The sequence below is a fragment of the Zootermopsis nevadensis genome, unplaced genomic scaffold (genome assembly GCF_977971745.1).
Source record: "Zootermopsis nevadensis isolate Lab colony 2312 unplaced genomic scaffold, Znev_1.0 Znev_ptg000030l, whole genome shotgun sequence".
NCBI classification, from domain to species: Eukaryota; Metazoa; Arthropoda; class Insecta; order Blattodea; family Termopsidae; genus Zootermopsis; species Zootermopsis nevadensis.
The window spans coordinates 4,305,192-4,317,589 of record NW_028259162.1 but is presented as its reverse complement, the minus strand read 5'-3'; the positions used below and the strand labels follow the sequence as shown (position 1 = coordinate 4,317,589).

Here is a 12,398-nt window from a genome sequence, read left to right as displayed (position 1 = left end):
TTGTAAGTGCCTTGGGGACTTCAGAGAAAGAACTTGAATATTTATGTCCACTTTAGCATGAAGACTTATTTGCCCCTTTATTTCATTACTGTCCTTTTCCTAACTCTGCATTTTATCAGCATACCATATATTTCTTTCTGTTTTGGTTGAATGTTCAATTAATATGTACAGTACTGATATATTTCCTTGTCTATGAAGATAGTTTGATTTAACATTAATATGGGAACAGTGCCCTATTTATATTGAAATGATTGCTTGCTGGGTGGTTATGCTTTGTAGTTTGAATACATTTAAAATAAGAAGCCTTTGCACTCTGTTGTATTTGCTCATGTAATGAACATATAAATATTGGTAACTGAAAGTTCTGGAACACTACTCTTTATGTAATTTATACCTGAAGTGAAAACATCTTGAGAGTTTATTGTTTTCATTTATTTAGAATGTAACTGTCACATATATAAGAATATCCATTTTCAACTTCCTGCAATTATATATCTGCCTGATGATTTCTTTCACTGCCAAATTTAATCATAATAAAAATTGTCTACCATTGTCCCCCCCACCTCCAACACTCTTAGCCGTGACTGCAAATCTTATTTATATTCTAGATATATTAATGCTTGAATCATTTTGTATTTTGAAAAGTTTGTCCACATTTCCTGTCACTTTTAAATTGCATCAGATTCAATAAAATGTAGGTTTACATCTTTTTCTGTTATTATGCATGTTACAAAAAATAAAATAATCCTATTTGTCTATTTAAAAAATGTGATGGCAAACCATTGATGGCTATTACCTGAGGAAATATAAAATTGTATTTGTAGATTATCATGATTTAAAATGCTACTCCTGTTCCAGTATGTTTTGCATCATGGAACACTAGCATTTACATACTAATTTGAACATTGTCTGATTTGGTGATGGAGTAATTGTTGTTTATCTTTTGTTTTCTTGACCATGCACCCCACCTCCACCCCACCCTTCTCTCTGTCTCTTCTTGAACTGTTTGCTCATGCACAAAGGATGCACTAGAGGGCAGTGAGCAACTCGTCAGAATTCAGACAGTGAGTTTCTCATCATGTTCTTATAACTAACACCGCTATAACAAGTGTTTGAATCTACTCTGTGCTATCTTTGCTGTTTAGGGGTGGCCAGTGTTTGGTTTGATAAGATGTTTGTGAATCTGTTTTGCGGTTTGTGGTAACAGCATGTGCTGAGATTATTGAGAGTTTCAGAAAGTTGAATGGGAATCAGAATAATATATGTATGCTTTACATAAGTTGCTTGAACAGGAACTTTGATGATATTGTATATTATAATTTTGAAAATAGATGTTACTGAAGGTGACTGTCTTCTGGGATGTTACACCATGCAGTATGGTAGAAATTGACTAATGTTTCAGATGCAATAAGAGGCTCTGAAACATTTGTCAGTTTCATGGGACAACATCCCAGAAGACAGTCATCTTCATACTTGCTGCCTTGAGAATCTGAAATTTCACCTAGATATTACTGGTTGAGAACATTGTATTATTGTTTGTATAAGAAACAGAAGAAAACACTGTGTAATGAATGAAAGAAAAGAGAATTAACTACCACACTTTAGTAGTCTGAAACTGTATCATTTTGAATCTGTGTTACTAGCACAAACTTGCACAGTGTATGTAAATGATTTGGCAATTTCACACTTCACACATAAAATTACTTGTCATTTTTATGTGCAGACAGTTTACCAGAACTACCTTCTCTTGGCAATTTTGTATGAGCTGAAATAACATTTAATACTTAAATATAACTAGATTTTGGTGGGAAAACTAGTTGGAAAACACTCACTTGTAAGATCAAAAAATAAGATGGGAGGATAACATTAAGATGAATATACAGAGAAATGAGAATTAATTATTATAATATATATTTGTTTTAAATGTACTGGTACTTTATATTTAGTGTTTTACATAGGCAAAGTACCAAACTTGAAATACTGAAATTGTTTGTAGATCTATTAGTACAGATGTGGCATCTCTGTTTCTCCACTTAGTTGTTTTCCCACAGAAAATATCCATAGGATTCCCTGTGTTTATTTTAATTCATTTTCTTCTTTTTGGAACTGTCTAAATATGAATATTTAGATGATCTTAGTAAAGTAAAAGGAAAATAAATTTCTTGGTAATCGAGTAAATTAGTTGATAGTTTATATACAGGAAGTCCAAAATCTTGTTAATATTTTGTGTGGCATACATTTTAAATAACCATTGATTTTATGTGTATTCCCTCATAATATTTTGTTGGCCATCCTGTAACAAGCTACAGAGTGTAAGAAAACACTTGCTGCATGAGTATGTCAGAAAAACACAGGTTATTGGCCATGTTGAAGCTTTTTGTTAGTTGTTACTGTTCAACGCAAGCCAGTAACTTGTATTATAGTTTTGCATGATGCGAATAACATGCATGTAATGCTTTTAGAATTATAAACACTTTATTTTTATGGGAGTACTATATTGATGTTGTTATGTTTGAACATTTAGACACACTGGGTATTTTCGTCAGGTACTGAATAGAGTAGTTGAAAATTATACATGTCATTTCATCTCAAGCCCTAGAGAACGGGCATAGTTTATACTGTCACATATAACAGTTATGGCCCCATAATTGAATAAAAGTGTGCTGTAAAATGTATTTATTACTGTTTATAGAACAGCTTCAGAATGGCTTGTTTTGTTAAAGATGTAAAATTGTATGTATTGATGAAATCAGAATTCTTTTAAATTACACACAAACAAATGAAAACTCTTCATAACTTTGAGTGATAAGAAGTATGCTGCTTTGACGACTTTAAGTAAATTGTCATATAAAAGAATTATGACTCCTTGTCAGGGGTTTGTCTTATCTTGTCATCTGTTGCCAGTAAGGACACCTGTTTTGTTAAACCTTACCAACAGAAATCTTTGCACAACTATGATACCACCATCTGACAATTTCTTGTTCTTCAGAGTTCAGGATGAGTATACACTGTTTTTCACTATGTATATATACTCTTCAGAAAAATTTAATATTCACTGTAGTCAGTTTTAACTTGATTCTGACTAGTCTATTTCTGATTATATGTTTTATTGCTGGATGAAAAGGTAAATTTAAAATAAGTATGAAAAAGTTGACAGTGGAACCACGGTTCCGGAGAATCTGACATAAATACGTCTCTATAATGTAATGTAATGTAATAATTCTTATACAAGCAATTCACAGCTCAGCTCTTTTCGTAGTAACGAAAGCTAATTGTTGACAGCAGTAATGTAACACAACAATGCCGAGTAAACAGATGACACAACAATTAGTTTCTTAGGTAACATAACAATGCACGCAGGAGTTCATATAAAAGATTACCATTGTTGTCGGTACATATTTATACATTGTTGATATGGATCTCACACAACTTCGTTACACATCTTTGTTACGCTTTTTTGCCGAATGACCCTTCCGCATAGACGTATTTATGTCAAAAATGTTTTCTAGATTGAAGAATTTTGACAAACTTGCACACTTTATTGTCAGGAAGTTTTGATTATGCAGTTGGGGGATAGAAGCAGGAATTATATATATAATTGAAGAGAATTATATATATAATTGAAGAGTCATAAGCAGTATTGTAGTTGCACTGTAATGATGGAAATTAATTTCATTAATAAACAGAATTTTTTCATAATGCATTAACATACCTTGCTATCTTCGTGCAACAGCAAAGTGTTTATTATTAAAAGTAATTCTGTATTGAAACTATCAATTTTGGTGATATTTATAAGTGATAATTTCTGCAACTCAAGCACTCATTCAATCTCGGGATCTTGTATTGCAATGAATGAATTTGTTAATGTGTGTCTCATGTGCGTTATGATGTAATGTTTTGACAGGTGGAGTCACTAGAATTGCAAGTAAAAGAGGCAGCAGCTCTTCAGAAAGACTTTGATGTCAAGAGAGAAGAATTAGAAACAGAATTGAAAGCTGCTGTTGACAAGGTACTGGCATAAGGGAACACCAATGGGCATGAATATTTCTCTGTTTTATGCAGGCCTCTCTTTAATTCAGAATCTGAGACTTTCTTTCATTCTTTAATCATTCTGCACATATTTTGTCAGAAATCATGTTTAATTCTTTCCAGTTTGTGACAGGAATGTTTTCATGGATAAAACCTAGGAAGCAGAATTTGGAAAAAAATGACAGAGGTATGCTGTGTGATGTGAAATTGGTTGTGTGACTAATCAGACCTTGGTAGGTTTTGAGGTTTTAATTGCACTACAACCCAGAAGGCAGCCATCTTCCAATTAGACCTTATTTCCATGATGCCATCAAGGCATTGGTGGATCATCGGAAAATATATTGAGAAAAACAATGCGACTGTTGAGAAGTAATGTGAATCAGTTTTACTGTAAAACAGTACACTCATTTTATAGTAAGACAATTGTTTTAATTTGAATTACCCTTGTATATAGTTAATGCAGTGCCAGACTGAGTGGCATTGAACTTGGCAGGGGCATCATAACAACTCAAAAATATAAATCTCGCTTTTACATTAGGTAATTGAATATTTTATGCTTGTTATTAAATTGTGTATTTCTGTATTATTTATATGAAGTATACTTTCTTTAATATGAACACATACAGATAAATTCTATTTTGACTTTCCTAATCAGCATTCCCCTCGATATATTTAAGTTTACTGAATGTGTTTATGACATTTCCAGGCACCTTGCATCCTGCATTTGCAGGGATTTACTGTACTTTTGATTGCAGTGTGATTAGGATAGTGATGAAACACTTAAAGTTTTAAAGAAAAATTGTTTTTTTTTATTGTGGCTGTTATTGAGGTGTGAGAGAGTTTATGTAATGTGTCTTTCAGTAATTATTGTAAATTAACTAGTGATGTTATTATAGGTTCTGAAGTCATATGAAACACCATAAAAGATAATTGTATACATTTTTATAGCTTTGTCTATGAGTACATTCTGTGCTGAGATTGAAGCTCCTGTTCTTACAGATCTGGGTGTTGCGAGATATAATTGGTGAACTGGAGAGTCAGGTTGAGACAAAGACGCAACATGAGGCTGCTGTAGAACAGCAGTTGTGTGAGCTGCATGCTATACTGGAACAGCAGAGTAGGACTCATCAGGAACTGGCAGAGGAAGTGAGTGACAACTTTTATGCATTTGTCCATCTGTATATCATCTCCAAAACCACTCAACAAATATTAATGAAATGTGGTGTTTAATTTTTACAGTTAAAGTTGCCCACATAAATTTTAATTTGATTTATATCAATCAAGTATAATTTCTACTCTACATGAAGCTTGGGTTAAATTTGTAATATTTTTGTTCAAAGTGGTTTATCATATGAAAGAGATTATGACATAGCATAAAATATGGTCTCATTAGGATCTACAATTTTTATTTAAATATGTTTTATATTAGTATTGAATGTAAAGAGAATAGTTTACATTTCTATGTAATGTTGGCTTCACCAACATCAGAATTTATGAATCTTTATAGTGTGATATCTGTAATGTTAATTAGCTTTGCAAGAATGAATTTATGTTACCCTATGAAGTGCCACCTATTATTTCAGTTCTGTGATACTGGAAACATATGCATGTACATATTTGCAGAAAAAAATACTGAAAATGGAATTAAATTAACTGAACCTAATCATATGTTTTTCACTGATGTCAATTAGTAGGGTTGCTACCTCCCTATGTGCCCCCCCCTTCAAATCCATGTGTAGACATGTAGACATACTGGTAGTCTATGATGTAAAAGTCTACCTGGTAACATTCTACCAAGGTTGGCTTGTTGAATACTCCTCAAAAGGGCACATTTATTTTGATCTGCATGGAAAGAAGAGTTCTGTCTCAGCAGAATATTTGTATCTTGCTGAGAGCATGGCCAGACAGTTAAAAGGCAGGGGAAGAAGTTAAAACTTTGGGACTATGGATGGTACACTGGTTAAGAGAAGATCATGAACTAGCTGCCTGTTTTATGATTTAACCAAAAATTCAGATATAATGTAATGACCTTGAGGATTAGGGCCTGTGTTACTGTGGATTACTTCCCTAGACAATGTTTCCAGTTTTATAGGGTGCTTTTTTTTGCTTATGTACAGTTGAACTCATTGCGATTGGATTCTGGCAAGTCAGAATTGACAGAGCACATCAGCCATCTTGAAGAACAATTGCAGAAACATCGGTTGCATGTCGAGCAGTTTCATTCAAACTCTACAGCCTTGCGGCAGATGAAGACGCAGGTGTGTGACATATTTTATAAAGGAATGTGATGGTCTGAATTTCATTTGTTTCCCATTAAATTTGTGGCTGATATAGTATATGAGAATTCATGTTGTGGAAGTGCTTGTTGAGTGACCACTGACTGACGTGACTGCTTCATGCGTAATTTTGTTTCAGCTGAGGGACTTGGAGGCAGCAGTAGATAAGAAGACCAAGGACCTTGAATCATATCATGCTACTGTGTCCAGTGCCAGCTGCAGTTCTCCTTCTGAAGATGTTTCAATAAGGTGTGGTTCATTTTCTTGATTATTTGTGCATTTCAGGAAGTGTTACTAAATTATGGATAAATCATAGACATTGTTGCCATTGGATAAGAAGGGTCTGAAATTTTTATACCTGTTAATGAAATATTTCTGATTGAATTGAAGCCACTGTGTAACAAAACAAAATTATTGTCACAGTTAAATTTCTGTACTTTTCTGAGGACTTAATAAGCAAGATTCAGTTGTTATGGGATTTTTTTTCCCATAAGAGGTAAAGCATGTGGATGGCCTATGTTTAATACGGTGTACCCTGTATGATTATTTCGGAAAGCATTAATTAATTGACATCCTAATGTGCTTCAAATTATTTGAAGGTTTTTAATAAAATAAATATTTAACAAATGCCATATGGTAAGGTTTTATTTGAGCATAAAAATATGTGAAGATTGTATTCAGATTCCAAATTCTACTCTTAATTTACACAAAACCATTTTGAATTTACTGGTTATAATGATTGTTTTTTGGGCAATTTTATGTTGTTTAAATTATGTAGCATCAAGTGAGATATTGTAGGATGGTTGTGAATAGTGACTTGAGAGGTATGTGGAAGGATGTGGTCATGGACTATTGTAAGGTACTGTCCTGGTATTTGACTGGATGGACTAAGGAAAACCGCGTTAAACCAGTTGGAATAGTCAGTCTTTTGTCTCCGAGATGTGTTGCCACTGACATATCAGACTCATTCTATAGTAATTATAAATTAATGGTGATGAGAAGATGATTATAATGATAATTTACAAGAATCACTATACCATTATGTTGAGGTTATTTTGTGGATTTCTGTTTATAAGCTGTAATTTGTAGAAAGTACATCATCTGTATATGTGCTAATAATTTGTAATTTTTTTAAAATGATACTCAGTTTAAATTTTGATCATTTCACATAGGGAACAACTGGATGCCTTTCGATGTGATACTCCTGAAGAAGCACGCAACACTCAATCTCCTGTTTGTTTGCCACTGGATGAATTACATCGACTGCAAGACAAGCTTCAGCGGCACTCTAGAGCAGAGGAAGTGGCTCTCAAGCGAATACGAGACCTAGAGATGCAGCTTAAGGGAGTCAAGAAGAATGAAGAAGTAATGTGTTCTTGATGCTTTCATTTTTGGGAATAGAGTTGTATTAGTAATTTCCTCTTTATAACTTGTAGACTTGTGGTAGATACAAAATCCCACTGGTGTTATTTGTTCATGAATCAGTAAAGGTAGAGAATGACCTCATAACATGGAAACCTGGTGGAAACATTGATGGATGATTATTAGTTTCATTTTTGAGTTACTGTTACAGGATGTGGTTGCAGAAAGAGATGCCTTACAGGAATACATGGAAAAACAGCTTCTCAAGATTTCAGCTCTACAGTCACGATTGGATGAACAGCGTCAAAAGACAGACAGCCAGAAGAAAGAAGCAAACTCAGAACTGCAGACAAAAGTCTGTGATCAGGAGAAGGAACTTAGCAGACTCCGTGAGACAATAGAGACCAGGGACCAGGAGGCATGTAATGAAGTAGTCTTATGTATTCAATTAAGAACGTTTCAGATGTAACCAAACATTGAAGACAAGTGATTAGCACTTTTGCAGATAAAACAGTCAGTTGCAGATCTTACATCTTTTAACTTCTTCCTTTGTGCATCCTGTATATACTCTATTAGAACAATGTTTTCAGAAAATTTGTTCTGCCATTTCTCAGAGTTTATTATATTTTATACTAAAAATATGCAAACCATGTTATAAGTGTTATACTTGGTAGAGTCAGTTACTCTGAGGAATTACTTCCAGTGATGACTGATAGTCTGTATTTATCATTAGACCAGTTTCAGCACATGTGTGCATATGTACAGTCACTGTCAGTTTTAAATAAAATATATTGTGTCCCTGATATCTTTTTCTAGGTAAAGGAGTTGAAAACAACTCTTCAGGAAACCAGAAGAATTATGATGGCACAAGAAAAGGAATGGCATACAAAGGCAAATGAAGAATTAGAAACAATTGAGAAGCTCACAGAGACCTGCAAGAAGCTGAAGGCAGAAAAACGTGTGTTAGAGGTAAAGGGTGCTCTCTTTCTCTGTTATTTAAATAGAACTGGTGGAAGTCATATACATGAAGATGGCTGTCTTCTGGATTGTAGTCTGGTAGAAGTTTACTGATGATTTAGAGGTCCTTGCTGCCTCCATCATCAGAGCAATATGTTCATAATTGAAGATTTACGTCTTCTGGGTTGTTGTGCTGTGTAGTCTGGTCGATATTAACCAACGTTTCAGAGGTCATACTGCCTCCGTCATCAGGGTGATATTCAGACGGAAATCTTCATACTCACCGCTGTGAGAACCTCAAGTCTTACATGTTCATAATTGTTGCCATGAGAACCTCAAAAGTCATTTACATGTTTGTCTTTCAGTTTCTAAGGAATTAAATAAGAAGGATGAAAAGTGTTACAGAAGAATTTTCATTTCATGCTTCTTGATTTAACTCCTTAAATACTAAAAACTCTGTTAATGTTAGTCCCACTGGTTGCAACAGTGAGACTGCACTGCTCTTACATCTGAGTTACAGTGTTAGCTGTCATTTTGTAAAAGAAAACGCAAAGTGGAAGGATGACATTCCATGTAAGTATTGGTACTGTTCTGAACACAGCTATTATTTCAACTGATGTTATTATATTTGTATGTCATAATTTTAATCTCTTCAGAATTAACTGGATAAACAGATGCAGTTCAGTTACATCATAGACATTACTGCAATAGTCAGCAATTGTTTATTCTTTCTTTAGTACTATTGTGAGATGTAATTTCACCATCTGAAGAACAGTAACAAATTCTTAGTGAGCTAAGCGCAATGAGACATATAACTTTGGACAAAAAAATATTTGACAAAATGTTTGAGGACAAACAAGTGACTTATCCTAAGACAAAATGGGCATATGATTGTGGATGTAGAAGAGTAGACTAATTGTTATAGACAAAAACATTTTGATGAAATGTCTTGGAAACATAAGAATTTGGATACCGTGATTTTGGAGCCTATAATCCTGCTGCCATGCTTTAAATAAAGTGTTACTCTGTTAGTCATTTATATAGTGTTCTTATTCTGCAATTTCTCATTCTCAAAACAATATGAAAGTGGGAGAAACAGGAGTTTTGATTGTGGTAGACTTAAATTTCTGGACATTTTCAGAGGAGCAGTCAGATGGAGCGTATGTTTGGTCCACGAGATGAGATGAGGTTCCACAAATCAAACATTACTGAAGGATTTCTGAGTCTCGATAGAGATGATGTGGTGAGTGCGGTTGTTATTGAGTGTCTTCTTTCTGTCATGCAGTTATAGTCTGTTGATTTATGTCTGTGCTTTAAAAGAACAGTGATTATACAGAAAGTTCATTATTTCAATACTGGATAATTAAAATTGTGTATAAATCAAAGTTATGAGCAAACCACAAGTCAATTATTTGAGCAGTAGAGTGAAAACTCTATTAACTTAAGAAAAATATATGGTCCAGAAGGTAAAATCTTAAGTGAAGTATAAGGCATAGCAATTCACAAAGTTGAAATGAATATTTCAACAACTCCTTCCATCAAAATTCCTTTTTACTTCTCATTCATGATTACCCTTGCACACATCTCACTTGCCACAACTTATTCTCTGCAGTTGATACAGCACAACGACATACCTATACATCCATCATCATTTCTAAAACCTGACACCAGAAGAGTGTGAATTCTTTCTTTCATGCCACCCATTTCACATGTGTAATACCAGGGTACCACAAAGTTAGTAAACCCATATGCACACTGAGATTCTGTTTTGTCAACCATATTGAGTCAACTTATTAATGAGGGGACAAATTGACATGAACCATTACTGTAACAGTGAACTTAATATAACATTTTAACTTCATTGTTTACTAGTCAACTGTTATTGAACCTTGGGATTGGTACATACAGATTTCAGCATGATTGGAGCAGTAATATTTTTGTTGGTAATAGAGTTTATGTTTTGTTCCAGCTTTATACTAGCCCACGTGAAGTTTTTTCAGGATCAGAAGTAGATCATGATAACAGTTACTTCAAAACAATATTGAACAAGAAGGATTCCGAAATAATGTCACTGAAGAACCAATTGGCCGTAAGCACCTCTGTTATTACAACATTCTCCTTGCACTGACTTCATGTGACTCTTCTTCAGATTGAACTTTTTATTTGTTTTTACAGCTTTGATATTTATGTCATTGACACAGTCCCATGATTTTTTAAAAATAATTCAATCTTAATTTTGAGACATTTTACAGCATTTCAAAATATAGGTTACAGGAATATCTTTATCTTTTATGGATATTAAAATCTGAACAAGGAGGACTTGGTGATTAAGTAGAAAAACCTTGTGTTAGGCTTTTTTTTTAAAGAAAGATGATGCTGGTATGCCTGACTACTTTGGAAGATCCTATATCATCTTTTTGGTACATATCAGGGTAAGCTGGAGTTGGAGCAGAAGCTGGAGTTAGAGCAGGAGCAAGGTACCAAATTGGAGTTGGAGTTACAAAGAGTTCAGCAGAAAACAGAAGAGCTTGAATCTTCAGTGGAGAAGGAGAAGCAATTGGCACAGCAGAAGATAGAAATAGAGAAGGGAATAATCCAACAACTAAAGAGAGAGTTGCTTACTGTAGAGGGACAACAGGACAGTCTCAGCGCACAGGTAGCATGAATTGTGTCATGTGTCACTTTAATAACACATCTTTGTCACAAATCTTTAGACTAGAAATTGTATACTTTATGTTTCATATTTCCAGCTGATTCATGTGCAGGAGCAGCTGAGTCTCAGGAATGTTGAGATGGAGGCCATGGAGAGGAGGGTTTGTGTGCTGCAGGAAGCAGAAGTTCAGAGACAGAAAGAGAGACTGTTGGATCAGGAGGAAATAGATAAAAACAGGCGGGAACTTCAGAAAGCCCAGTCGTTACATGTTGGTATTTGTTTAAGCATGACACTGTTTAGCCACACTCAATGAGGTGTTCACTGATGTGTTACATGTAGAAAATCAAAGATTTCTTTATGTAGTGTTGGCAGAATCAAACATTCTGATAGACAAAATAAGTTTTCATGTTAAATTTTATATAGATGAGGTGAGGAATTGTGGATGCTATAGTATCACTTTTCTCACTATATATTTCCAGGGATGCTCATTGAAATAGGAGCGATTAAACTCAGTCTTTCAATAATGTGATTGCATGATTGTTAGGTTATTTTATTTTGCTATGTCAAATGCAGAAGTCACACAGCACTGAATGAGATGAATTTGTAATGTATTATTAGGTAAGGATTAGGAATGAGGCAGTTGTAGCTTGTTTAAGTATGTTCCATAAGTTACCTAGACACTGAACAATATCCTTTGGTTGTGTGAATAATTGTCATTTATTTTTAAGGCATGGGATACTGTGTTTTACTGCATTTATTTTATTTATTTTACTGTTATTTTGACAGTTACATAGTGTTGTCTGTGTTTGAAAGTAAATTTATTTATTTCTGTCTCTAACATCATAGTACGAAATATTACTATAGTTTCACTGATGTCATCCTTCACTGTATCTTGTACTTTTTCATATCTCTACAGTTTGCACTGGAAAATATTTTGAAAATAACTGTAGGATCTAGGCAGAAAAATATTGCACATGCTTGTCTTTAATATGAGAATAAATATAATTCAAATAGTAACTCCTAATTAAGAATGTTACGATATTTTAAATTAGGGGATTGTAATACTATTAATTTATTCATCTCTTATAGGATATTATGGTACAGTAGTACCTATGCAATAA

The 12,398-nt window shown here is 33.9% G+C and overlaps 1 protein-coding gene across 12 annotated transcripts in view; it reads left to right on the top strand.

Annotated features, from left to right (window-relative positions):
- LOC110828182 (uncharacterized) overlaps positions 1-12,398 on the top strand; it is a 62,130-nt gene that overhangs the window by 38,122 nt on the left and 11,610 nt on the right. For 10 of the 12 annotated variants that reach the window (XM_087359062.1, XM_087359056.1, XM_087359064.1 and 7 more), the window contains 12 exons: positions 1,023-1,064; positions 3,905-4,009; positions 5,029-5,175; positions 6,147-6,287; positions 6,445-6,554; positions 7,478-7,670; positions 7,879-8,085; positions 8,484-8,636; positions 9,766-9,867; positions 10,594-10,713; positions 11,056-11,280; positions 11,375-11,545. In XM_087359062.1, the coding sequence (XP_087215188.1) occupies positions 1,023-1,064; positions 3,905-4,009; positions 5,029-5,175; positions 6,147-6,287; positions 6,445-6,554; positions 7,478-7,670; positions 7,879-8,085; positions 8,484-8,636; positions 9,766-9,867; positions 10,594-10,713; positions 11,056-11,280; positions 11,375-11,545 (1,716 nt within the window). The remainder of the gene's footprint in view (positions 1-1,022; positions 1,065-3,904; positions 4,010-5,028; positions 5,176-6,146; positions 6,288-6,444; positions 6,555-7,477; positions 7,671-7,878; positions 8,086-8,483; positions 8,637-9,765; positions 9,868-10,593; positions 10,714-11,055; positions 11,281-11,374; positions 11,546-12,398) is intronic. The other 2 variants (XM_087359057.1, XM_087359066.1) reach the window with 2 other exon arrangements.